Source organism: Megalopta genalis, unplaced genomic scaffold, assembly GCF_051020955.1.
Source record: "Megalopta genalis isolate 19385.01 unplaced genomic scaffold, iyMegGena1_principal scaffold0023, whole genome shotgun sequence".
NCBI classification, from domain to species: Eukaryota; Metazoa; Arthropoda; class Insecta; order Hymenoptera; family Halictidae; genus Megalopta; species Megalopta genalis.
Window position 1 is genome coordinate 3,021,014 of NW_027476093.1, and position 25,548 is coordinate 3,046,561.

Below are 25,548 nucleotides of genomic sequence, written 5' to 3' on the forward strand. Positions count from 1 at the left end.
TGCTGCTCAAATTTCACAGCTGAAAGGAAACTTTGAACCGAAAGCAATTATTGTTTGAAAATACTCGATATAATAATCTCCGATCAGATGTTTTTCCTAACCGCGGTGTCAGAGAATCGATCGAGGAAATTTCCCGACGTCGTCGTTTCATGTTCAAGCGTGCGATTTAAAATTTGCTGCGCGTTCTTCTAGATCGTTGTCGACCCTGAGTCCGAGAAAAATCAACGTAACGTTGACCGGTTTTTATTCGTGCCAGTGCCTGATTTACAATTTTCTTCGAAACGAGTGAAATCGATCGATCCAGTTTTCATTTTCGTTCCTGCACACCCGACCCGATCGGATCAAGGATCGGCGCAGTTTCACTTCGGTTCTCGCATATGCGCCGAGAACGCCGGTTTAAAGTAAATCGAGATCCTCTCGCGAAGAGCCGAGGCACGGGTAACGGAGAGGCAGAGGATAGGGGCAGAGAGAGAGAGAGAGAGAGAGAGAGAGAGAAAGAGAAGAGAGTGCTCGCACACCTGTCTGAATCTCGAGTAACGAGCCAAGAGAAACACAAGGCAACCCCACGAATTCGTGCTGCTCCTTTGAGCTCCCCTTTTTAACCCACCGCGGTGCGCGGAGCCAGGATAACACGGGAAACCGGTTCCATAGTATTTATGCACCGTGTGTACGCGACTTACGAATACGAATGCGTAAGATGCATCCAGCCCTTTCTGTTCCCTTTAGTCACCGACGCTTACGCGCACACGTCCGCCATCCCTTTTTTCTTTCCCTTTAACCCGCCAGCATTCGCTACACCGTCGAGACACTAGGAAACGTTCTATATCGCAAACGTCGTTCCGGTACGAAACTCCCAGAAGCTCTTGTAACTCGTTCACAATGAAAGCGAGTCTTGGCGAATGCTCGGAAACGGAGAAACATCGACACAGAAACTGATTCTCCAACTGGCATTGGGTTAAGTTCGGAATGACTTCGCGAGTGCTCGAGTTTCGAATGGTCTCCCATCAAAATATTGGAACATCGCGCTCGAATTCGTTGCGTCGAGTAGAGAAAGTTTTAAACGAAAAAACGTTTCTCCGTTAACATCGCCGATTTTATTAAAACGATAGCAATATAATTGATTCGCTCCATCGAAAAGCTATTCGAGCTGTTTAGGAAAATCAATTAGCGAAACATGGATATCAACGAGCGCGGCTGTCCGAGCCTCGAGTCGCAACGAGTCGGTCTCGTTGAAAATTACTCCTTCGACTTCCAGAAGTCGTATTATTTAATTGCTTCAACAACGTACTCCTATGCGATACATTTCGAAGCGATACGATCACGCGAGAGCCTTCGCATCGATCGCTAATAATTGTTTAACAATTTAGCAAAAGCGTAACGATATAATATTAAATACATGATAGGCCGATAATCCTAATACAATCGAAACGGACGTGAGTTTACATGAAAAAGTAATAGGGCGAATGTAGAGCGAAATAATATATTTGTGCCGGACGAAAAAAACTTAATTCCATTATTTTCTCAGGCAGAATCATCGTCGCTCCGGTGATACGATTGGATAACGATTTCGAAATGCTTATAATTATTGGAACGACAGAAATATTACACATTGTACCATGTCTAAGAGATCATTGCGGAATTAAAGACTGTTTACGTATCGTACATAGACACGCGAAAGAATATAAGCAAAATACGAATAATATAATGCCAGAAATATCGTTGATGAAACACGAACTCGACGAATGTTGAAAGTATAAACAACAATTGGAATAAAAGCTGGCCATATCGATAAGCCCTACTCGTTCGGTGAAAATTTCTAAACAATTTTTTAACCGGCTACCGTGGTAAATCAGTTTAATTGTTCGATATGCGAAGAGAGTGGATCGTCGTTGTCGATATAGTCTGGTAATGTGAAAGGTTCTTCCGAAGACGATGAATCCGATAGTTCTACGAAACATGATTATTTTAGTAACAATATTATACAGAGAATGATAAAAAGAAACGATGTAACTTACGATCATGACCGTTTGTAGGTTCTTTCTTTTCTTCTGTGTTCGAGTTGTTTTTGCATCCCTTTTTTTCGTTCGCTTTCATTTCTTCTTCGTAATTAAAACTATCGTAATTGTTATCTTCGTAGGAGGTGAAGTGAAAGTAAGACAGGGTGCATACGAGAGCTATGAAAAACAAATTTGTACTAATTCCAACGACGGCAGACAAAATTGGCCAGTGAAACATAAGATAGCGTAAACCAGATAAATGTGCATTTATCGTAACGGTAGCTGAATAAAATTCAATGTGTCTAGATTGTATCTCGATCGATACGTCTGTCACAGGATGGCTCTGATCGTCTTCAAAATTACCAAACAATTCGAGCACTAAATTTTGTTTTTCTTCCACGCTACCAAAGATCATCATAGGCGACAATGTAAACGTTGTTATCGTATGTAACAATGTACTGCGATAATGCATCATGGCTGACCTACATACGTCTTCTACGATGATACCGTCTCTACTATGTAATTCGGCGCAGACCATAAACATACCTATTAAAGATCTATAGATTAATCGCCCCAATAATTCTAACGACGGTAAGAGAAACATTTATAAATGTTACCAAGTTCTTTATTAGCAGGAGATTCTGGCATTTCTAAATGCAAGCTTACTTTATACGGTTGCCCAACCATAAGCAACTGTTGTTTATTCGTCAACTGCACATATGCCGTAGGAAAGCTACATATCCCTTTCTGTGCGTTGCAAGATCTACGATATGAAAAAATGGTTTAATTTGAATTTCCACATAGCGCGCATATTTCTACGCAATAAAATATGTGCAAATAGTACGATTCGTTATAAGTTAAACAACTAACATACAACTAAACAGCTCACCTGAATTGTAAATGTACCGGCCGTACATATGACATATTCGGCATGTAAGCATAGTAAAATGCTGTGTACAGAAATACTGATAACCAAATAATAAGAATTCCAGTAATGATAATCATTCCACCGCTTAATATTACATGTTTAGCGGATTGTACGCTTCTTGTTGTTTTCTTTTGAACGCTAAACCATTTTCTATTTGCTAATTCCAACAACCTCGAAATTAATATCATTGTACAATTTAATACACTTTCGGCTATAAGTTTGGTTCGTTACTGCGCAACTTTATTTATGCCTCCAGCAATCGTTCCATGAGATAAGATAACTACATAATTTATCGTTTAATTAATCTTCTTTTTAAATTATTTTCAACTAAAATATAGGTTAAATCCATTGCAGTACACGCGAATCGAGAAACAGCGCTGTCACTACTAATTCTGTAAAAGCCAGTACTAAATGTAATGCCATTACAGGTTTTACGAGAAGATATTTTTATCGACATTTTTACTAATCTATTCGATGATCGAATAACATTTTCAGAAATATAATTATAAAAATAACAGATATATCAATTTATAATAACTATTCATTTTTATTATTGTTAAGACTAAGGAATCGAAGCTTTGCCTATACTTACATACACAAGACAGTTTCTAATATAGATTTTCAATGCTAAAACACTTGAGAATGGTGCGTACAATAATCTGTGTTATGCGATACATTCCATAGGAAGTAGTGACACATTTCATAATATCTATTATAAATATGAAATATTATCAAAATTCATAAAATATTTGAAGTACTTTAAAAAATATGTACATTGTAAAATACTTGTTAATACTAAAAAATAGAAAACAACATATATTTCAAATTATTTCCCCTTTCTATGTTCCAGACGAGGTCTCCCTTTTTTGGTTGTCGGTTTATCTTTTCCTTTATTCAGTAATGGATGAGTTTCTAAAAACAAAAACGGTCAATTCAAATAAATGCGCTACAGTTTTTTTTTTGTGTGTATTATAACTATTATACCATCTACTGGGGCTCCTTGCAAATGAATATCGTGCGAACGATGTTTCTTCATAGGAGGTTCGTGCGGTGTTGTTTGATTATCTTCCGAATCTTCTACATCCGGTGAGATCGGTAGAAATTGTAATGAACCGATATCCTCCATTTCTTCGTCGGAGCTACAGAAAGCAGCAACCCTATCGATAGACGCAACATCAACTTCGATCTCTTCATCTTGGGCTTCTTCGCCTTGAACCACAGACTTGTCTTCGTCGCTCAAGTCAAATTCACTTTCCCTCTCTTCGTACTCAACATTTTCGTCTAATTCCTTAAAATCTGGTGCAAAAGCAGACCAATTCTCAACTTGGTTTTGTGCCCAAATAGAAACTACACCAGACGATATAGAAGCAATTATTGGCCTTACAGGATGCCACTGTATCAAAATTTTAACAATTAATTTATGAACTATCTAATGCCAATGAAACGGTAAATTAATTATTTACCACAACATCAAGTAACAATTCTCCCTTAGTTCCATGTAAAATTTTCACTAAATTTCCAATACTTTTTTCCCAGACGTACAGAGCATGTTGCCTTGCAGAACCAGCGCATACATATTCTCCGTCTCCAGAGAAACAACATTTTTTCCACATGGTTTTGTTTACAAGATCTTGCAATTTTTGTATCGGTTCAGGTTCGCCGTCTTTTCCACATGCTAGTACTTCCGTACTATCGTATACACGAATTACCCTATCTGATGTATTTACTAAAAAACAAGATCCTCGCCTAGCAAACTCGATACTTTTCACAGCCGTATTACTGGCAGTGCCTTGCGATATTTTGTAAGAAGCTTTCACAGTTAGCGATTCTGCATCGAGAACTAAAATTCGCCCACGAGCATTTCCAGTATACACAAAATCTCCGCGGCGATCGAAAGATGCCACTATATTTAAATCGCTCTGCAATAGAAGACTATTTCTTTAGATTATATATATTGTACTTTTATGCTAGATATATATTTACATACATCGTCGTCAAGAGGTATAACTCTATGCGAGCCCTCAACGTCAACCATTACCGCTGCGTGTCTCATTGGACATACTAAAAATTTGTTAAGATTTCTTGGATGAAACTGTACTTTCAATATAGGGGATGGAAATCGGTATTTTTGATCGCATTCTCCCGATAAAACGTCCCATATGCAAACATTGTTGTCTGTCGAGGCACTTAATAGTTTATGTCCATTTCTAGACCAGCTATTTAATGAGAATAATAATATAAAAATTTACTACACGCAAAGTAACATAATTATATTGTACTATTATTCCAAATTATATTACCTCAAGGAACATACTGGATGAACATGTGCACTGATGATTTTGGCAACGCCTCTTGTCAAAAAATCCCATATAACAATTCTGCCGTCGTTACACCCAACAGCAAGAAGAGTTCCTCTCTTGTTGAATGTACATGTTACTGCTAACGATATGCAATCTAATGTACCATCGAATTCCTAACAATTATAAATATTTTGAGATCAAAAAATTAAAAGAGCACAATGTATTTTAAGGGCTACATCTTACCTCTGGATAATTCTGACCAAATGATTCTAGAAAAAGAAAAACATCAATTAGATTTTGACTCCGTCATGTGTGTATTAAACTAAATATTTAAAAAAAGACCTTACCCAATAATTCTAAATTCATTTTTGCTTTATTTGTTTATGTATCTACGTTATACATAGAACTTGTTAAAGTTATTATTTGTGACAGCAATGTCCATTTGTTAACCTACAATAACAATATCACACAAAATAACAGAAACGAAAATTTAACGTTTCTCAGTATCCAATTCCAGTGCGCATTGCGCATGCATCCGCATGTAAGTTCATGATGCACACGATATGTAGTATCCTCAGTGATGTAAAATTTCAGGATTTCCTATCTCAGCGCCGTCTACGGTAGAGTAGTGTCAGTTCGTAGACTATGTACATACATATGCCTATCGGAAATTAGTTTTCGAGTAAGATCAATGTTTCGTCTCTAGTCAAGTGAGCATTCTGTGTCACAGACGTGTATGTTTGCACATACGCATCCATATGTATGTATGTATGTATGTATATATAATATATAAAGACGGATCGTTGTTTTGTGTACCTGCTCAATTAATTTTGGAAGCATTATAATTATTTAACAAAAGGAATTGAGTGTCTCTACTTATGATATAGACAATATGTTATCTGTTTGTACATGTACGTTTTTATTATTTATGTTTAATGATTATTATAATACATTGAAGCAATTTGTTTCCTTATATTTCTAATTAGCACATGTGTACATTAACTATTGTAAACATTTCCTCCAATTGTTGCTATACCTATGAAACTGTTCGTTTATCAGATTCATTAGTCAGAGGAATATGCATTGCAAGAGGACGAAGAACACTGGCAACAGCTTTAGCTACAGAACTAAAAGATATAGAAAATGAGACTTTCCGTACATTCGAATCAGATCCTCAAAATCATATTGAAACTCACTTGGGAAGAGTATACACAATACCAAAAGATATAAAAAAATTCTTTCAAAATGGAATGCCGAATGAGTGGAAACAACAAATAAAAGTTTTTGGAGAGTTTGGTATTTTAGTTAGAAGACCAGCAATTGAAATTATATCTTATTTAGAACAAACAGATTACTCGAAGCCTATAAATAAATACGTTTTATGTATCCTTCTTAACTCTTTAGTTACAATTAAGAATAGATACTATATAATTAATCTTTTGTGGGTATTTACTTCCAAATAAAAGATCACCGTGGACCTTATATTAATAAATTAAATTCTCAACCACAAAGGGTTAATGAAAAATACATTATATCGATATATAGCTATATTTTTATTATAATCGTGTACATTAGATGGTAAAGAAGGTGTAGGAAAAACATCGACCATATTGCACTTAATTCACTATGGCCTTGCAAAAGAGTTTATTGTGCTTAATGTACCATCAGGTAAAACAATATAATAGTATATATTTTCATCAAAAATATTAACATATTAAATATTTTTAGTTAATAATTGGTTTAAGTTCCCAACCGAGGCTCCAGAATCTCCAATTGTACCAGGCAAACTAGATATTCCCTTACATGCAGGGGTTTGGTTAAATTATTTCAAAAATTTAAACGCTCCATTATTATCAACACTCAATGTAAGTATTACGTTCTACAATTCTTATCATTGATTTGTATCGCATACGAGTGAAATAATTGTTTTCTAGCTTAAACTCTCCAAGGATTACATTTGGTCTTACCGAGAATCTACAAACTGCGGAGAACCACTTTTACATATGATTGAATTTGGAGCACAAAGAATTAAGTTTGCTTGTGGTGTTATCGATGCTCTTGTAAACGAACTTAAAATAGCCAGTATGGCAGGCAAATGTAGAGTGTTGACTGTCATAGATGGTTTTAATTCGCTTACCTCTGACATCACAGGGATCAAGGATGAAAAGAAGCAACTTGTACCACCAGAAAGAATATCAATAACCGCTTCATTTTTAAATACTGTTAACTGTAATTGGTGTAATGGTGCTGCAATATTGTCAGTGGATACAAAAGCAAATAAGGTATGCGATAAATAATATAGTCTCTAACTAATATATGTGTATAGTGCATTGACTAAATAAAATATATTTAATATTGAATTTCTTTTGTTTGCAGAATAGAAGAGAATCTGAATATCCGAGGTATTTACTTGGTAAAGAAGGATTTGAACTTCTAGATCCTTTTGTTCCAGTTGGCGTTGAAAACTACACTTACGACGAATTTAATGTCATTATGGAATATTATAAAGATAGAAAATGGATTAGAGATATCAGTTCTTCAGGACAAAAGGAATTAGAGCTTTTGTCAAATAGAAATCCTCTAGAACTTTGGTTCCGTTGTAAACCTCTGTAAAATAAATGAAAGTGATTACTAAGAAAATAACATTCTTTTTTTTTTCATTTGTATACAACTATTTGACTAGTCTATTATTTCTGTTCTAGAATTCTGTTTCTTCGGTCATTTAAATAAAAAATTAATGTATATTGCTACATATTTTATTGATTCGAATGATACACAGTAAGTGGTTAGGAATGTTTATTATTTGCAGGAATAAAATACATTGTTCAACATTTTACTCATTTCGATCTACATTCAAAAAGTGAAATATATTTTCGAAAAACGATATTTATATTTGTATTGGAAATGATTATATATAAACTACATATAATATAAATTTTAAATTCTGTATTTAAGAACGTATATGTTGTAATATGTCCAAAACAGAATTAATATCGCCATTTTCAGATTCTAACAAACGAGTGAGTACTCCTCCGTTATTTGAAAATCCCATTGATACCATATTTGCAATAGCATAGTGAATTTTAGGATTCGGGTGGTACGTTCTTTGTTCTATTGGTAATTCAGGATACATCTTTTGCGATGTATTTTGCTGCGTTGCAGTTGCCGATGTAGTCACTGAAGTAGTTGCTGCTGCTGCAGTTGTTGTAGTACCTGTTGACGCAGTTGCTGAAGTAATCAGTGGTGCAGCAGTCGCTGTAGTTGCCATCGGTGCAGTTGGTTCCATTGGTAACTGTGGCAAAAAAATTTAATGAAATGCAAAGTTTAATAGTACGATAAACATATTTTATATATTTATTATTTTAGGCTTACACTATTTTCAGCCGATACATTTAAATTAGATGAAACCGAAGACGCAGAGCTGATGCCAGAAGCATCATTTTTATCTATAATTGTCCATTCATCCGTCAACGTATTTACCGGTGAAGTTGTATTTTTATGCGACATAACTGTATCATCGGGCACGGATGATGCTTCATTGGCTGTTGTATCGGTTGTCAGTTGATCTTCTTTTTGTAATTTTTTAGAATTTTCCCTGGGTTCTATTCCATCGGCAAGAAAGGAATGTGGGATTATAATATCGCCATCCAGCAATTGTTCTAAATAATTCCTACTACATTCTAGAATACGATTGATGGGAATCTTTTTTAATTCCGATATCACATCAGTCTGTTCCGGCGTTGTACTATTCTGTTTCGGCGCCGTCTCATTCTGTTCCGGCGTTGTAGCATTCTGTTTCGACGTCGTACCATTCTGTTCCGGTTTTGTATTTTGCTGCTCCGGTACTTTCTTCGATGACCCCGCATCACCATTATTCGTTTCTACCTTTACCTTGTTCGAATAATTTATGTACGGTTCCCAAGCTTCTAGCGCAGAAGTCAAATGTCTCATGCACGATTTACGACATCCTTTATTCCATCCATTATTCAAAATAGTCTCATCCGAGTCCGCGCAATGTAGTCCACTTTTTCTGACCGCTCTATTGATATAATCTAAGAGATATCCATATTTAGTCACTGGTTCTAATAAACGTATCATCCAGTGGTGCGCGTGTAAACCTGATTTTTCGCATTGCATGCATAGATCGTAATTTATACATTGTATACATTTATATCGAAAACCCACTATGGTCTCGTTACAATTGTCGCATATAATATTCGAATGCACTATCGTTTCAGAAATTTCTGTCTTCTCTTTAGTTACATCGCATTTCACATAAAATGTAAATTCTGCATCCGTTACAACAGGTTCGTTTTTAAATGTTTCGTTTATAGTCTGCTTTATAGCTATCGATAGTTCTTCGTTATTGCACATCGTAATCGAATCTCCCTCTTTATCTGTAAAATTATAATTGTTTCGACAATAGCAAAATGAAATCGGTAACTTTATATCGTATCAGAAAAGCGATACAATAGAATACCGAATACTGATTTTGACGTTTTCCATTATGGAAAATATCATATTATAAATACATATAATAAACATTACCTATCCATGACAACGTAAAATCCTTATCAGAAAGCTGAGGGCACATTTCTTTTACCTTATTACAAAGTTCATCAAAAGTCGGATGACTTTTGTACGAAGGATGTTCAAACTTTCGAATTTGTCGAGCAACACCACTGATACGTACAAAGATAGCTTTAAAATACATTGTGCTCATATTGAAATTTTATTGTATATGCTAAAAATTATACTTCGAATAATCACACTTGCAAAACTTTAACGAATATTTCACTTGAACCTTCTTTTCCTGCCCGATTTTTCTTCCTAATGTCTCGTTAACTCTGTTATGACGCTTTATATAAGTAGAGCACGGTGGTGTACGTATCCGTCAAAATTGTGCTGCGTAGTATAATACAAAATGGCGTCTACGGTACGTACATATGCATTTCTATCGAATTTTTCTATATGTTTTACCAATGAAAATGTTTTCTTTACTATATCAATGATTTATTGTTGAAAGATTATTATTATTATTATTATTATTATTATTGCGTGTAAACGTTTTGTTACTCGACCGATTAGCAAATTTTTACATTTGTAATCGGCGCCATTATTGAATGAAACGCGAAATTGAACCGACAATCACGTGAGTTTCTACGAAAGAACGATGATTCAGGATAGACATGTATGTACTTTGTATGCAATAACTTTTTAATCATCGTACAGATATTGTTACATCGTATGTAAGAAATGTTACAATATTACTCAACATAATTTTAATTCTGTAGTTGTTAGTATGGTTCATGCCAGATGTAGTACCATAATTATTAACTATAATAATGAAAAATTCACGAAACTTTTCGACAAATACCGGATATATTATAAAATTCTAGATTATGTTGCAGCGGCATTATAAAACAATATTAACCGAATATTCGACAATTAATAGTTCACGATCATAATAATGTCATAATAGTCGGAAAAGAATCTTGGTTAAGTTGTTCCAAGCAATAACAAAGTTTAAGAGAAGCATCCTAGTTACGGTCTAGTAGAGTAGTCGGTCTATTATCTAAAAAAGAAAAAGGAAAAAGAAGGAAAAATTGAAGTGATTTAGTCCAGTTCTAAAAAAAGTTACTTAAGCTAAGCTTTTGGATAACTTTAGATAAGTGTGAAAATATTAATTGTTTCGCATTTCGCATAGTACAAGTTTTGTTCTAAATCGGCAGGAATGTGTTCATACTAATAATTTGAAGGCTCTTTTTTGCCAAGTATCGTTACACAAGCGTACAAAATATAATATAATACGTTTTTCTTTCGGTGCAACACAGTTTACAACTAACGTTGGCAAAGTAGGTTATATTTTATCATCTGCTTCCAATGGTAGTCTAGATTTTGGACTATCCTTATTTTCTAGTTTTTTGTATCGTTTGAATACATATTAGTGTACCCTAAACTACATATCTAACATACATAAAAAAAATATTTATCGTTTAGACTCGTTTAGATTTGTATGCGTATATGTATAAATGCAGGCGTCGAAAGTAGCTGTCATAGAAGATGTCATAGATTAACTCTTGCGAGTCATGCGACCAACGGTCGCGGAAAGTTCGAAGACGATCGGGGAAGGTTCGGCAAGTGGTGTCGCGAAGCATCGAGAACGATCGCGAAGCGTTCATCGACAGAGCGGTTACGTGTTCCGAGAAATAAATGAAAAACTGTGATTCATCAACGTGCATTCAGGCGTTTATACATACGTAGTTTGTGAATTATAAAGTTATAAAAATCGATTCGGCGTCATTATTTATTCTACCGTGTAACCGGCAGCAAATTTAGACATCGTTTAAATAATCCCGATACATTTCGCTCCATGCGTCGCGATGCGACAGAATATCGGAATTCGATCGTTGAAAATTCGATATCTTCGCTAAAATCTAGTTTATTCGATGATGTTTCGTTAAGAATAGCCGATACAGAAAAATCAACGGTATCTTTGGAACGCTAAAAATTTCTGACTCCGAAACGAGCGTTTTGGCCTAGGTTATGTAAAACGCTAGGATCGTTGCAACATGGAGCGCGAGGAAAGAACGCGCGATGCCTCTTCGCCGGCACGCTTTCGGTCGACGGCAAAAGGAAAAGTAAAAGTCCAGCCGATCATTACCGAATGCAATTTTCTAATGGAATTTAGATCGATGCGATTGTTCCCAGGATTGCTGGAAATTAAAGTGAATTTTCGTGCGCGATAGAAACGCTGGACTTTAACGACGCGTTGGACACAATTAGCCGCGTACTATAAAACGATCGCATCGAATGGTCGCTTAAAACGTTTATCCGACAACATTCGCAGTAGCATTTCCTACGACAACGTTGTTGTTACAAGGTTTCCAAAGTGTAATAATCGTCTATTATCTTATCACGTTCCTTTACATATTTCATGAACCGCGGTGCATTTCATCCGTTATCGTCTTCCGAGTCGCGCGACGGTGCTCGCATCGAAATCGATAACATAATTAAATGCCGTTTAATATTCGATGACCGTCGCATTCGCTGACATCGCGCATTTAAGAAACTTTATCAACACATCGTAGGAGCACTATACACACGATCGTCTCTTCAATATTTCACATTTGTACCTGCACACGCTCGAATTATCATCGTAAAACCGAGCATCTCGACTTAAGGGAGTTCAGTCGTTTGCGTTTGACGCGGTGCCACGGTTTTCCCGCGACATTCCCGGACAACCCGTTTGCTTGGAAAAAGAGAATCGACGTATCGAGCTTGTAACATGAGAGTCACGGTGGCACATTTGAATCTCATTTATCTCGGTGTTCGTCTAACGATGTGTAATCCTATTAAACCGGAAGTGTATCTCCCATTGATAGAACACATTCGCAGTTACTATGTCACCTCTGCGATCATTTTAGTGGAGCCTGGTAACACCGATAAGTATTTGGATGGTATGGTTGAATTTCGCTCTTGATCGCGCACACTCGTCGACTCGCACCGAACTTGCATTCGTTTTCGTTTCTTATTTGTCCCCTAATCGCAACACGTTGCACAGTTTTCATGACAAAGTATATGGCGCAATTGTGGACGAACAAGCTCGGGCGAGAGAACATCGCTTCCTTGAGCATCACGTACGACAAACTACACTCCTTGTCGAGATACTACAACAACATCGTTCGACCGATAATCATCGTTTTGATAACCGGACCGCATACGTACAACGAGTTTTCCAACATCACGAAGACCTTCAAGATGTCCTTTCCTGCTTGGTTCGTCATGTTCATGCCATTCTCGCAAGACGAGTCGAGGACCGTCGACCACTGTCACGAACCTTCGGGAAATCCGTTTCATCTGACGTTCGACACCGAGATGGTGGTGATGTGTTCCGGAGACGATACCTTGTACGAATGGTACTCCATAGATGGTCGGAGTACGGAAATTGAAAAGGTGGTTAAATGGAGTCCAAACTCGTCGCACGATTTCGAAGTACTCGTAACGCCGAATATATGCATCAGAAGGAACGATCTAAAGGGCAAGGTTCTGCGAGGAGTCGTTGTTACGGTAAGAAGGTCTATCGGACCGTTCCGATGCAATTGGAACGGAGAATTTGAGTAATCGAAATTCTAAAGAAAAATGGACGATTCGTGGGACTTGTCTTCTCGCACAGGGTCCATTTTTGTGTTGCAAGCCGAAGAACAATTTGGGGAGAATTTACTGTACATCGGTGCATGCAAGATTTTCCGTGCCAATCGAATCGATCGTTCTTGCTCTCTGGTCCAATTATAAATTAAACTTTCAACTATCGACGCTTTAATTTACAGTCCTCGATATTGCTCGAGATCACGGATACGAGATTGCGCGGATATATCGGCAACATCGTCGAAGAACTCGAGAGAACCCTGAACTTCACCGTTGAACTCGTATCTCGGAATCCGGAGTTTGGATTCTATAATACGACAACGGGGCGTTGGAGCGGAGTGATAGGAACGATTGTTTCAGGGGCGGCGGACATCGGTATCGGCGATTTTTCGATGATCAACGACAGAATGGATTACGTTGATTTCACCACCCCCATAATGACCGTCAGACAAAGCTTGTACTTCAAGCAACCGGAAATGTTTGCCGTCAAGTGGTCCGCCTATTATAAAGTATGGCTGAAAGTTTTATTATCGATCGTTCGATCGGGCCCCGATACCATCGTTCACGATCTTTGGAATTCGTGTGCCCAGGCTTTCAGCTTAGCGGTATGGGGCGCCACGTTGCTCACAGGATTCGTTGCCCTGATCGTTACGACCTTTATAACCCGTAGATTATGCACGCTCACCATACTGGAAGTATTTAACAAGGAGTTTCTTCGAATTTGGGGTATTATGTGTACTCAAGGATTGACAGGTGAATCGCGATCCTTTCGAATATTTTTCGAAACAACATGGTTGTTTCTTTTTCCCCAGCGTTAATTATCGATATTTTTCAACATATTTGTTACGGTACACCGCGTCCTTCCAGACGCGTCAGTTTTTCTCGTAGACATTCGTGTATTTTTGTATTTCTAGAAACACGTTTATAGCAGCAATTTCTTTTCAGATTTCCCACGAATTTCGTCGCTGAGATTGGCCTATATAAGCTTGTTTCTGCTATCTATCGTGGCAAACTCCGCCTATTCCGCATCTTTGATATGCTTTTTAACAGCTGGCATGCACGACGTACCTTTCAGATCGGTCAACGAGTTTATCAACGACGGCACGTATAAAATAATCACGACGAGAGGATCCGTACACTATGACGTCGTCCATGTGAGTTTATCTTGAAAATAGAAAAATTCAAGAGACAACGGAGAAATGTATCGATGAAAACCGCGCACGTATACGTACAACGAGATACCAGCGTGTCGCGTTCATCAACTGTGTAAGGGAAATTCAACGGTGATTAAACTTTCCTTCGATCGACGTGGTATAATACGATAAACGTGAAACCGATTTCGCTTTTCGTTAGCGATTATTCTGTCGCGTGAAAAACATGCGCGTAACAGAGACAACGATCGCGACGAAGGAATCATTCGCAGGATGTAGCAAAGACAACTTATTCGACAAATTGCTAGACCGTGAGACCCCGTGGTCTTGGGCTAAAATTTTACAGAATTCCAAGCAAGTCGCTCCAATGTCTCATGCTGATCACGACCTATCGCGATTTCTTATCGATTCGAACGATACAAATAATCCGGTGTTCGTCTTGAAACTAATATCGAACGGAATCGAGTGGAAAGAAGTCTAATCGTTTTTCAGCGTTCGAGCGATTCCCTGTCAAAAGCTATAGCGAAATTAATGAAACCGAAAGAAGATTTGCCGTTGTTTACGCAAGATGCGTTCGATCAAGTGAGTTTCATTTTTCGAGATTATCGAACCCGCTTCGCACGCTGCTACCTTTTTCCAAAGAGTCGTTGGCCACGATTCGTAACTTTGTACGATCTTACGTGTTTTTAGGTTGCCGAACCGAAATATGTTATAAAAAAGACAAAATTCAAAATGGAAAATCGGACGCTCGAATAAATATAAAGCACAGAAATCAAATTTTATATCGAATCTAATCGTTTGTCTGTACGGCAGAACTATGTACAGTTCGATACAGCTACACCGCGCTGTAGGAAAAGTCAATTGGTACGATCGGGGTACTTATTTAATTCGAGGATACGTTCGAGAAAAAATAGCGATTCTTTCCAAGTACCATTTCGTAATAACAATGCCGAGCGTCGTTATCCACCGACCGCCGTTGTTCCGTTACACCCTCCGCTAGAGGGTGTATACGTTAAGTTTTGTAATCATTTCGTAGGCATTTCCAGCAGTGGAATGAAAAAATGCTTCAAACACAATTTTATCGGTGTTCGGTGGACCAATATATCCGTATATTATAATATCCGTATATTATAATATATATAATATATCCGTATATTCTTAAATCTCGATAAACGTTTGCTTTTTTACGTAAACATATGCACGAAAGACGCAAATATACGTCCTCTACGTTACGCGGACTGAAATACACACGCTGTTGCGCCAACTTATCGTTAAACGCGTTAAACGAAATAATGAAATTCCAATTGTACGCGTCCACGTCCACGTACGTCCTGTATACTTTGAAAAATGCATTTTGGCCAACTTTTTGTAGCAGAGGTATCGCTGTTCGCTGCACGCTTTTTGGACGAGTAACATAAAATTCAAACGTTATATATTTGATTTTTTATATTTGATTTCTAGATCTGCAACGACGAAAAATTGGCATTTCTTGTCGGATTTGGTGCCAACATGCAAAAGAAAGCCCATAAAATTTCTATGCCGTGTAATGTCGTCAGCATTTACGTGGGTCGAGTGGAAAGTTTGTCTATGATTTTGTCTAAGAACAGCCAATATACCAACGTTTTCAATTATTAGTGAGTAGTCGTGAAACGAATGATTAATATTTAACCAGTCGTCGTTTACGCCGGTACGACGATCCTTCGATTTATACGATAATCCCTGTACACGGTATCGTCGTTTTATCAGCCCTCGTACTTTTCCCCGCCTTGCCAATATGCCGAGCGACGGATCGCCCAGCGGGGCACATACTGGCGTGCGACGGGGAAAGGCACGGTGTCAAAAATCCATGGGACACCTCGTCCCGTGGCATCGTTGCTCCCGATATAAAAGATTTACCGCTTACGTTACAGCCTGAAGAAACTGTTGACTTCCGGCGTGTTGAATCGCAATAAGTACGATTCAGATTTTAAGGAGGAAACAAAGTATCTACCGGTCACGTTCGGCAGCATCATATCCGTGTTGATGATATTCATCTTTGGCACTGGAACAGCGCTGCTGGTACTGGCCGCAGAAATGTGCTACAATAAATACATATGCGCGGACAATTCTGATTATCGGTTCGACCAGCAACGATAATCGTTTATTATTTCGCGTTCGACGATCCAAGTTCTCGATTTCTACGCGAAACGATGCACGCGCGCGGCTGATTTTCAAACTGTTCCACGAACGTTCCGCATAACGCGACTATTAGAACGAAGTTGCATCGGATTCGAAACTTTGACAAGTATCTTCGAAGAAATATCGAAAATACCGAATGAAAATAAAGTCGAGCGGACCGTTTTCTGCGCGGTTTAAACGAAAGAAGACGATCCATGCCAGCAAAATCGTAGCAGTTGTTCGCAAAATCTGCCAAGCGTCGTTGCATCTTGCTCCGCAAATCTATCGGTTCTTAGACTCGTTTCGGCGTACCGCGACGCGCGCATCCTCGCGCGAGAAACGGCTTTTAGACTATGCGATCTGTAGTTTCAGGGCCAGCTCTCGAGTAGTTCGAGTAGCTCGAGAGTACGTTACACAAGCGTGATCGGTGAAATACCGTTTCTTACAAGTATCGTCCAAAGTTCATGAAATAAAGCGCGACGATACAAACGAATTCGGCTGGAATCATCGAATCGGATCCCGTACAAAGCGACTTTCAGAATTTTCAGTTACGAATTTCACCTGCTCCTTTCCGGTTAAACGTTTCCCGAATCCGCGCGATGCGCAAGTTGCCGGAGCGATTTATTTTCCGATACAAATACGCGCACAGATAGTCCTATCGTTGCCGATCTTCGTACGATTTGTGCACAACTCGTTGCACGGCTGTGTGCAACCAGTTGTTGGCGACCAACGCGGAATGCGTTGCATTTCGCTCGTAACGAGCTACCGGCCGTGTTCCTAGATTCTCGGATTCGATAAATCCGTGCGACAGCGTCACGGTTCGTCCAGGTTTCAGTTATGCCAGTTGTTGTCCGAAGCGGCAGGAAGTCGCGAGAGGGAAAAGAATTTCGATCGGTTGGCTGTTCTACAATTTTTTCGCGATTCGATTCGGTGAAATTTCGCGAACTTGGATGGCTCGAACGAAAATGCCTCGGGAAGAATAAATCCGACAACGGCGATACCATAGGGATCGATCGGTTCGCGATAATTTAATGACAAATGCCGCTTCGTTGTACGAGATGGCACGGTTCGGTAGCTACGATATCGGCGTGCTGCTGCTGCTGCTGCTGCTTCTGTCCGTGGCAGGCGTTTCCGCGGATATAGCGAGCGACAGTTATAATTATATGCTGCTGATCGAAGACGTACACAACTATTACGGAACGACCTGCATAATAATCGTGCGTTCGAACCAATGCACCGGTGAGTCGATTCCTCTTGAAATCCGTTCCACGAACTTTGTTCGAACTTGCTCGCGTGGAAGCATTTAATCTCTCGATCGGCGATATTTTGTTCCCGTTGCGATTACGGCAGGCGACGCGCTTGTCGCGTCTTTGTTACGGGTACGATCGGTAGGAGCGAACGAAACGTAATTTTCTTGTCCCTATCGTCGTTTCGCTGTATCGTTTAATGCTTCCCTGCTCGGATGGATAGGAACGCGGGCGCGCGTCACGGTGAACGCCGCATCGAGAAGCTTAACCGTTTCCACTCGAACGCGATTCGAAAATTTCATTTCGTAAACTTCAAAATGCCGAGCGAAGCGTCGGATACCGTTGTCGACGAGCACGCGTACTCATCGTTTTTTAGATATGAACGAGACGACCGTGACGCAAATATGGACCCGATCGTTCTCCCGCAGCGGCATCCTGACCGTGATCGTCGGCTTTTCCGATCTTGCACAGGAGACCAAGAAGTACGAAGGTTGCGAGGTGCGTCCGTTATACGTCGTCCTTCTCAGCACAAAGAAGACCCTGAACGAGTTTGCAACGGCCACCGGACGGATCGATATCTCCTTTCCCGTTTGGTTCGTGATGTTCCTTCCGCACCAGGGAGATCCCCTGAAATCCGACTGTCGGAGCCCGACCGGGAACCTGTTCAATCTATCGTTCGATACCGAGATGCTGGTGTTGTGCTACGACCAGCCATCTTTGAGGGAGTGGTACTCGTTTCGGGATAACCGTACAACGGTCTCGAATCTAGCCGTATGGAAACCTGGACAAGGACTTTGGCCCGTGACGAACGGGAGTCTGTACGCGAGGAGGAACAACCTGCGCAAAGAGATCATGCGAATCGCCTACGTCGAGGTAAGAGCGTTTTAAGATTTCGAATCGATCACCAGGGGCAAGCCGCGAGGAACAAGCTTCTTGTTCCTCGACTTTCCACTTTTTCCGGACTCGCTTTGTCAAATTACGACGCTTTCCGAGAAAATGATACGCGTACGCGTGTATATCGAACATTTGAAAGCAATCGGACGATAGGAACTCGTACAGCGTTCGCGTTAAGATATTTCGTCGATTTACAAATACGATCAAACGTTTCCGACCGAAAGCGAACGTCTTCCAACGACCGAGCTTCTCGTGTAACTTCTAAAAATATCGTATATACGAATTCTTCGATTTACCATCGGTTGTTCGAAAACCGTCCCCTACCGTTCGGACATCCGCTCGATAATCGCGTTGGATGTCGCGTAAACGGAAACTGGAATCGGCGCGGCGGCGGCGACGCGAACGATTTACGAGGACGATAAAGTGTGGCGAGAGCGTGATATCGCTTCTTCGGAACAGTTTGCTTTTTTCTCCCTCTTCCCTGGCGAGTTATCGGGACCGACCGCGGAAAGGAATCTTATTTCGCGATCTCCGATCGAATTCAAGGAGTCCGCGTTCGTCGCGGTCGAGAACGGGGTCCTCACGAAATACCTCGGCGAGGTGATCCAGGAGCTGAGCGAGTCGTTGAACTTCACGATCGAAGTGACGAACCCTATGGATTCGTACGGCAATCTGAACGAGGAAACGCAAACCTGGTCGGGCGTGATAGGCGAACTGGTCGCGGATACGGTCGACATAGGCGTCGCGGAATTCAGCATGACCAAACGCCGACTGGAGGTGGTGGATTTCACGCTGCCGCTGATCCTATCCCGCATGAGGGTGTACTTCAAGAAGCCCGACGGTTCCTCCGTACGGTGGACCGCCTACGTCAAGGTTTCTCGTTGTTGTTTCAAGAGTCCGCCATCGGTGAACGCGATAACGACACCGATGTTTCTCTGTGCTCAGGAGTTCGACAGGCACGTCTGGACGGGGATAGCGTTCACGGTCCTCGCCGTGCCGATCGTGCTGACTCTCATGAAGACGAGGGGACGTCTCTTCGCAAAAGTCGTCGGGGAATATTACATAAACGTTTGGGGAATATATTGCCAGCAAGGCATGCCAGGTATCCGTGCTCCCGATGCCTCCGAAATCGCGCGCGCGATAGCGATGCGATCGAATCGTTCGACAAATTTTTGGTCCGTTCGAAAAACTCGCTGGTAAAGCTATCGAGCCCCGAAAGTAAACCCGATGTTCCATCGTTCGATAACGACGAGACGGACCGTATGCTCGGACGTACGATCGGATTAAAAAAACTTATTCGATGATATTCTATGAGTCTGTACTTGTTTCGGCAACTTTGAAACGCTAAACGTGAAACACGTAATCGGTCGTTTCGACACCGGCACGGTAGGTTCGGCGTTAACAATTTCACCCCGATAGGAAATCCCGTGAACGATTCGTTTCCAGAATTTCCGCAAGAAACCTCGCAGAGACTCGCTTTCGTATCGATTTTCGTGTCGGCGTTGATCATCGCGTCCGCTTACTCCGCTTCGTTGATCAGCAATTTGACCGTCTCCACGGTTAGCCTGCCGTTCTCTACTCTCGAGCAGTTCGCGCACGATGGTTCTTACAAGTTGATCGTGTTCAGAGACAGCGCGGACTACGATACGATAGTTGTAAGCACGATGTTGCGAATAGAATGGTCGAACGCGTGGAACGATTGCTAAAGATGTTTGATTTCAGTCGGGCAACGACAGCGTCTCGTTCAGGTTGCAGAAGCTTTTGAAGAAGAAAGACTACTTGCCTTTGTCGGTGACGGACGGCTTTCGACAGGTGCGAAATTTCTCTGCGAATGTTTCATCGAGAAATATGGTCCACGAGCTTGTCGATTCCGTTCCATTGTAGGTTTGCACGGAAAAAGTGGGCTTCTACGTAACCGAGGCGATAGTGAGCTCTTTGAGTCGCATGCCTTGCGCGATCGAGTACATCGAAGCCAACAGGATCGAAAGCTTGGCGATCGTTCTGAACAAACGCAGTCCTTACAGACAAGTCATAAATTACAAGTAAATAACGTACGAAAGTGGTAGGGGTTTAAGGGATTAAAGATTTGCTCGCCGTGTACGTAATTAAGTAACCGCTCCGGTTCCGATCGAACGGGTTAGAACTATTAGAACGGTGTAAGTCACATTTTTGTTTTCGAATTACGGTAAATCTTCTCCCCGATCATGAAAATTCTCGGCATGGAAACAAAAATGGACGATTGGGGAGAGTTTACCGTACGTCTTAAAATCTACATATAGATACTACAATGTTGGAAAGACGAGCGAAGTACGCGATAAAGTCGCTACAAATTGATTTAACTTTCAATTAACTCGACGGCAGATTCGGTCGGTAAAGGATATGCGCGCGTCAGTAGGCTCCTGGTAGAAACAATGCTCCTTGTTTCTTGCAACAAGGAAAATGCGACTTACGCTACGTTCGTATTTCTGCTACTTTCGTGGTTTCGTAATTCGGTACACTCGGTTTATCGTTTTTTACTCCGGAACGAAAATACTTCGAAGAGTATTCGTTCGTTATTCGTTTCCGCGTCGTATTCGTCGACGGGGTGTCGAGAAAAACGAGCTTCTCGATATCTCGAACAAACGATTTTCAGGTTGCAACGATTGAAAGACAACGGCGTGATCAACAAGCTGAGGAACATGTACCTCTTGCCGACCAACGATTACCAGCAGGGCTATCCCGTGGTCACTTTGGGCAGCGTCACGCCGCTCCTCGCCATCGTAGTGTGCGGCGTGGTCGTAGGATGCCTGATACTAACATTGGAGAAAATGTGTTATCGCTGCTGCGACAAGGAGAGCCGTTGCGAGACGATTCGGAAGAAGCTCCGACGGAATCCGAGCAGAAGAGGCGGAGCGAGAAGATACGCGCGGAGTCCTGTGGGATACGCGCATCGAGACAACGGAGATCGGTCGTTGCGATAACGGGGGGCGAGAAACAGGCGGGGCGAGATATAATTGTTTCACGAAACTTTCTGCCGAGCGACGCGCTCGGGCTCCCTCGTACAATCGATACATTGTATCGTTACCCGCAAAACGAGGAAGAAGCCTCGACAATAATGCGCATTGTCGTCGATCAACAGGCTCGTCTTATCAATCGCTTTCGCTTCGTGCCGCGCGGCAACATCGTCGCGGATCACAAGGGTAAATTAGTTGTAAATTTCCGCGTATCGTTTCGCCCGCTGGCGTTTCGGCGGGTTTCGATGGATCTTTCGAGTCGCGAGTTTCTATTTTTGTGCCATCCTCTGCGCTCCAATCAGTCCCGAGTTACCTCGTTTACCGGCGATGTCGGTAAATTGCTACTCGCCGAAAGCATGGCTGGAGACGAGAGACGGCTTCGCGTTGTCGTAACGACTATCGTTTTCTCTCTGCCGAGACTACAACGGCAAAAATCGGTCGACGTCGAACGAGAACAACGAGCAGTTGCGGCTTTAAAATACATTAAATATGCAAAAACGAAGCCCCGGAGGTCGTTGTTCGAAAGCGATGTTCCCATTGCTCGCGACCAACTTACACAGACACCGTTTCAATTCGCAAACTTTTCAAAACGAAGCCACTTTTTTTACATAAATTTTCTGCTTCGATAATCTTTGCTTTTCTTCGCCGCGTTAGAGGCTGATAAATCGGTCGCGATTCATTCTTCGACGAGCCGCGCGCGTGCGATCCGATATCGTTAAAACGTTCGAATAATAATATTCTGTAATGGCAACGCGAGAGTTTGCGTAATAACCGCAATTATCTGCCGATCGCGTTAAAAGCGAAGACGCGTCGATTCGTACGGAACGCGTGACCTACGACCTTTTGCGGAGAAATTCGCCCACGTGACCATCTTCCCACGCGAATCAAGCGGCATCCACTGTCTGGTTGTCGACAAAAAAAAACGAACGCAGCCCTCGTTAATTTCCCTGCATCTCCTAAACTTGCGAAATAGAAATGTTCGTATATTATACGTTATTCGACTGCTCGGACGATCGCACCGCACGTCGCGTATTTCATTTAAAATCGTACGTCCCATTTGTCGCTTCGAACGTAATCGATCGCGAGTAAAATCTGTTACACACGTTGCAGTAAAATTGCTTACACCTTGCTGTCCGCGTCCGTTACATTTTCTCTACGTTCCAAACCTTTTTCTGCCTAATCCTAGTTTCTTTCCGACGTGCGTCGACGACTCAGATTTTTTCATATTTTCCATAACTATCTTGAATTCTTCGTCCGATGCGATAAATTTCGAAATTATTCGAGTCGGTATACACGGTACACACGATATCCTTTCAGAAGAGTTAACCACGTTTCAACTTCGCAACTTCGGTTTACCACGTCGACACCATCATTTCGAGATTCTTTGAAAAACAATCGATCGATCGTCGACGAGTAAAGTTAAAAAAAGGCTCGCACCGATCGTCCGCGCGATTCGTTTTTTGCAGTCGGATCGAAGAAAGAGACGCGGAGTCTCCGACGCGTTGCTAAAATAAAGTTAGCGAATGTTCCTTTTTCGCCGAATATAACGGGCCCCGCGGCGGGAACAACGACGCGCGATCCGTTCGGGCCAGGAGGCCTCTCTCTCTTTTCGAACCGTCGCGAAATAGAATCGTTCCACGGATTATGGATATTTCCAGGGGCGCGTAGACTCGCGTGTAAACAAAGGTGCATCCTGCAGCGAAGGCTGCCGGGAGCGAGCACGAGCAACCGTGCGCGGACCGGATACGGACGAGCACGCGCCGCGTTTCCGGTTTCCGTATGACCGGAAGCGACCTTTGCCTCGTTAAGAAACGCTGCACGCGCGCGCGTTACGAACGCGCCCTCGGCAAAGTATACGCGCGGAGAAATCCTCGAAGCGTGTTGGATCTCGGCCGACAACCGAGCCGAACGCGAACGACGGCGTCTCGTATTTTACCGTTCGGACGATAATCGCGTATCGATGGCGTTCCGCGGAAACCGCAACGAACGTCGGTGAGAAAAAATCGGCCGCGGTTCTTCCTTAGAACCGGAGCTCGATCGGCCGCGAGACATTAATCTGGAGCGAGTCGGCGGCGCGGCGATCTTGTCCGAGGACCGGGTAATCTTTGGTCCTCTTTTTTCTCAAAGCTCGTTCGATCGCGGGCAAAAATAACCGGATAACCTTGGCGGAGCGCGCTTTCCGCCGGGAATGGATCGTCGTCGATACGACGACGCTCGGTCGGCCAGATATTAATTAGGAGCGACGGAGGAGTCTGGGCACCAACTTTCGATGTCAACGATCGATGCGCGACGCGTCGGTGTACGTTGTACGTACATATGTATATGTATTCGCATAGCGGAGTCCGCCGCGCGATCCTCCGCGCGATCCGCCGCGCGATCCGCCGACCATCTTGATCCGTAACGAGACCGGGCGACCTCGGGCTTTACAATTTAAATGTGCGGCGCGAACGCGATCGATCGCGGTCGATGCCGAACGATGTAACGCTTGAAAAGGGTCTGTTTGTTATTTAGCCGTGCTGCACGTGGCACTCATTGTTGGCAGGTTGTGTCATCTCTGGGCTTGTCCAGAATGCTATTATTATCGCGCTTCGCGCCGACTAGACCGTCTCTCCACGACTTATACTCGTCGTGGTAACAATGATCGTTCGAACGATTGCGAACCAGGAAACAATAATACTCCGCGATAATGACTATTGTCACAGAGGGGAACAATGATGCCCGGTGACGGGCACGGTTCGCAGCGAGTTCGACCGGGAAACGAATCGGTGCTCGTCGACGCGACGCGACGCGATAAATATTTTTGCGAGATGTCCGGCCATGGTTGCTGCGAAATCGACGAAAGCGTCGTTACAATTACGACGATATTCGTATTTTCTCGAAAGCGCGTCGCAAGTTTTCAACGCGTCGACGACGCGTGGCTTTACGTCGAGTATAAATCTGCTGTCTTTTACCGATTACGCGGTCGAGAACGATTTCATCGAGAAATTGTCGGCGGAGAAATCTTGCGGCGTTGATCCGCTTGTCTCGTAAATCCGTCGTTGCGTCCGCCAAGAAGCTCGTTACGCGTACTATGTTCGGCACCGTGGGTGGGTATCAACGTCCACTGTTCGCATCGGCGAACCGACGTTCGCGAAACGCGGTTCACCGATAGCGTTCGATGGAAGACGTCGCCACGGTTACGGGTAAGTAGATGGAAATTGCGGGACTCGCGATCAACGGTGACGAACATGGATCGACGACCGCGTGAGACTCGTCCGAAGCGTAGCTCTTGTTTGTAATTATACCCTGTGGTACTTCTCCGCTCGGATAATCCACATTTTTGGTCCACGGTACCCCGTCCCCTCTCTATCGCGATCTATCTCGGGTACCCCTCTCTCGGGTGATATACCGAACAGCGACGAGGGAAACATCGAACGCGTAACTGTAACTCTCTCCTGCCGCGATCGAACGACAATTAATCGATTAAGACCAGTTTTAGCGACCAGGAACGCGAGCGCGCAAAGCTAGACGATGCGTATACGTCTAATTCGACGACATTGAACAACTTGGAAATTACTATAATTACGGTAAATCAGTTATCGAGTTTATGGCAGAAGGCGGTATCTTTATTTTTAACGATAATCGAATCGTTATCGAAGGACGTCGAATCGGTATAGACTGTGGATAAAAAATGAGTGTGCGAATGCGATCAAAAAATCATATATTTATTATTTATTTACGCGCTATTCGCGTG

General features: G+C 42.0%; 6 protein-coding genes across 20 annotated transcripts; 3 read left to right on the forward strand and 3 right to left on the reverse strand.

Annotated features, from left to right (window-relative positions):
- Positions 1-1,071: 1,071 nt before the first annotated feature.
- Positions 1,072-3,306, reverse strand: Seipin (lipid droplet biogenesis associated protein seipin). Its single transcript, XM_033465638.2, has 4 exons — positions 2,887-3,306; positions 2,615-2,760; positions 2,016-2,543; positions 1,072-1,947 (listed from the first exon to the last, which is right to left on the reverse strand). The coding sequence occupies exons 1-4, from the start codon at positions 3,111-3,113 to the stop codon at positions 1,850-1,852; spliced, it is 999 nt and encodes a 332-aa protein (XP_033321529.2). The 5' UTR covers positions 3,114-3,306; the 3' UTR covers positions 1,072-1,849.
- Positions 3,307-3,448: 142 nt separating this feature from the next.
- On the reverse strand, positions 3,449-5,766 carry Rbbp5 (retinoblastoma binding protein 5). The gene is made up of 7 exons (XM_033465637.2): positions 5,573-5,766; positions 5,469-5,494; positions 5,226-5,398; positions 4,913-5,141; positions 4,389-4,844; positions 3,910-4,318; positions 3,449-3,837 (listed from the first exon to the last, which is right to left on the reverse strand). The coding sequence occupies exons 1-7, from the start codon at positions 5,589-5,591 to the stop codon at positions 3,752-3,754; spliced, it is 1,398 nt and encodes a 465-aa protein (XP_033321528.1). The 5' UTR covers positions 5,592-5,766; the 3' UTR covers positions 3,449-3,751.
- Positions 5,767-5,930: 164 nt separating this feature from the next.
- On the forward strand, positions 5,931-7,868 carry mRpS29 (mitochondrial ribosomal protein S29). 2 transcript variants are annotated; one of them, XM_076527472.1, is made up of 6 exons: positions 5,931-6,136; positions 6,285-6,608; positions 6,801-6,893; positions 6,954-7,090; positions 7,160-7,507; positions 7,607-7,868. In XM_076527472.1, the coding sequence occupies exons 1-6, from the start codon at positions 6,118-6,120 to the stop codon at positions 7,616-7,618; spliced, it is 933 nt and encodes a 310-aa protein (XP_076383587.1). In that variant the 5' UTR covers positions 5,931-6,117; the 3' UTR covers positions 7,619-7,868. The 2 variants fall into 2 exon arrangements, with proteins under 2 accessions (XP_076383587.1, XP_033321577.2); XM_033465686.2 differs by having other exon boundaries at positions 5,932-6,136; positions 7,602-7,868.
- Positions 7,869-8,008: 140 nt separating this feature from the next.
- ref(2)P (refractory to sigma P) lies at positions 8,009-10,124 on the reverse strand. The gene is made up of 3 exons (XM_033465685.2): positions 9,774-10,124; positions 8,598-9,622; positions 8,009-8,517 (listed from the first exon to the last, which is right to left on the reverse strand). The coding sequence occupies exons 1-3, from the start codon at positions 9,946-9,948 to the stop codon at positions 8,176-8,178; spliced, it is 1,542 nt and encodes a 513-aa protein (XP_033321576.2). The 5' UTR covers positions 9,949-10,124; the 3' UTR covers positions 8,009-8,175.
- Positions 10,125-10,167: 43 nt separating this feature from the next.
- Positions 10,168-17,174, forward strand: LOC117217834 (putative glutamate receptor). Of its 5 annotated transcripts, XM_033465680.2 has the most exons (8): positions 10,440-12,685; positions 12,790-13,295; positions 13,556-13,882; positions 13,964-14,126; positions 14,319-14,527; positions 15,017-15,106; positions 15,986-16,158; positions 16,435-17,174. In XM_033465680.2, the coding sequence occupies exons 1-8, from the start codon at positions 12,514-12,516 to the stop codon at positions 16,658-16,660; spliced, it is 1,866 nt and encodes a 621-aa protein (XP_033321571.1). In that variant the 5' UTR covers positions 10,440-12,513; the 3' UTR covers positions 16,661-17,174. The 5 variants fall into 5 exon arrangements, with proteins under 5 accessions (XP_033321574.1, XP_033321572.1, XP_033321570.1 ...); XM_033465683.2 differs by lacking the exon at positions 10,440-12,685 and adding an exon at positions 10,168-10,416 and having other exon boundaries at positions 13,556-14,126; XM_033465679.2 differs by having other exon boundaries at positions 10,438-12,685; positions 13,556-14,126.
- A 151-nt stretch (positions 17,175-17,325) lies between these two features.
- LOC117217832 (glutamate receptor ionotropic, delta-2) lies at positions 17,326-25,529 on the forward strand. Of its 10 annotated transcripts, XM_033465675.2 has the most exons (8): positions 17,326-17,920; positions 18,305-18,801; positions 19,369-19,695; positions 19,768-19,924; positions 20,269-20,477; positions 20,545-20,634; positions 20,707-20,864; positions 21,455-21,933. In XM_033465675.2, the coding sequence occupies exons 1-8, from the start codon at positions 17,713-17,715 to the stop codon at positions 21,780-21,782; spliced, it is 1,974 nt and encodes a 657-aa protein (XP_033321566.2). In that variant the 5' UTR covers positions 17,326-17,712; the 3' UTR covers positions 21,783-21,933. The 10 variants fall into 10 exon arrangements, with proteins under 10 accessions (XP_033321566.2, XP_076383583.1, XP_033321565.2 ...); XM_076527468.1 differs by lacking the exon at positions 20,707-20,864 and having other exon boundaries at positions 21,455-25,529; XM_033465674.2 differs by having other exon boundaries at positions 19,369-19,924.
- The last annotated feature ends 19 nt before the right edge of the window (positions 25,530-25,548 follow it).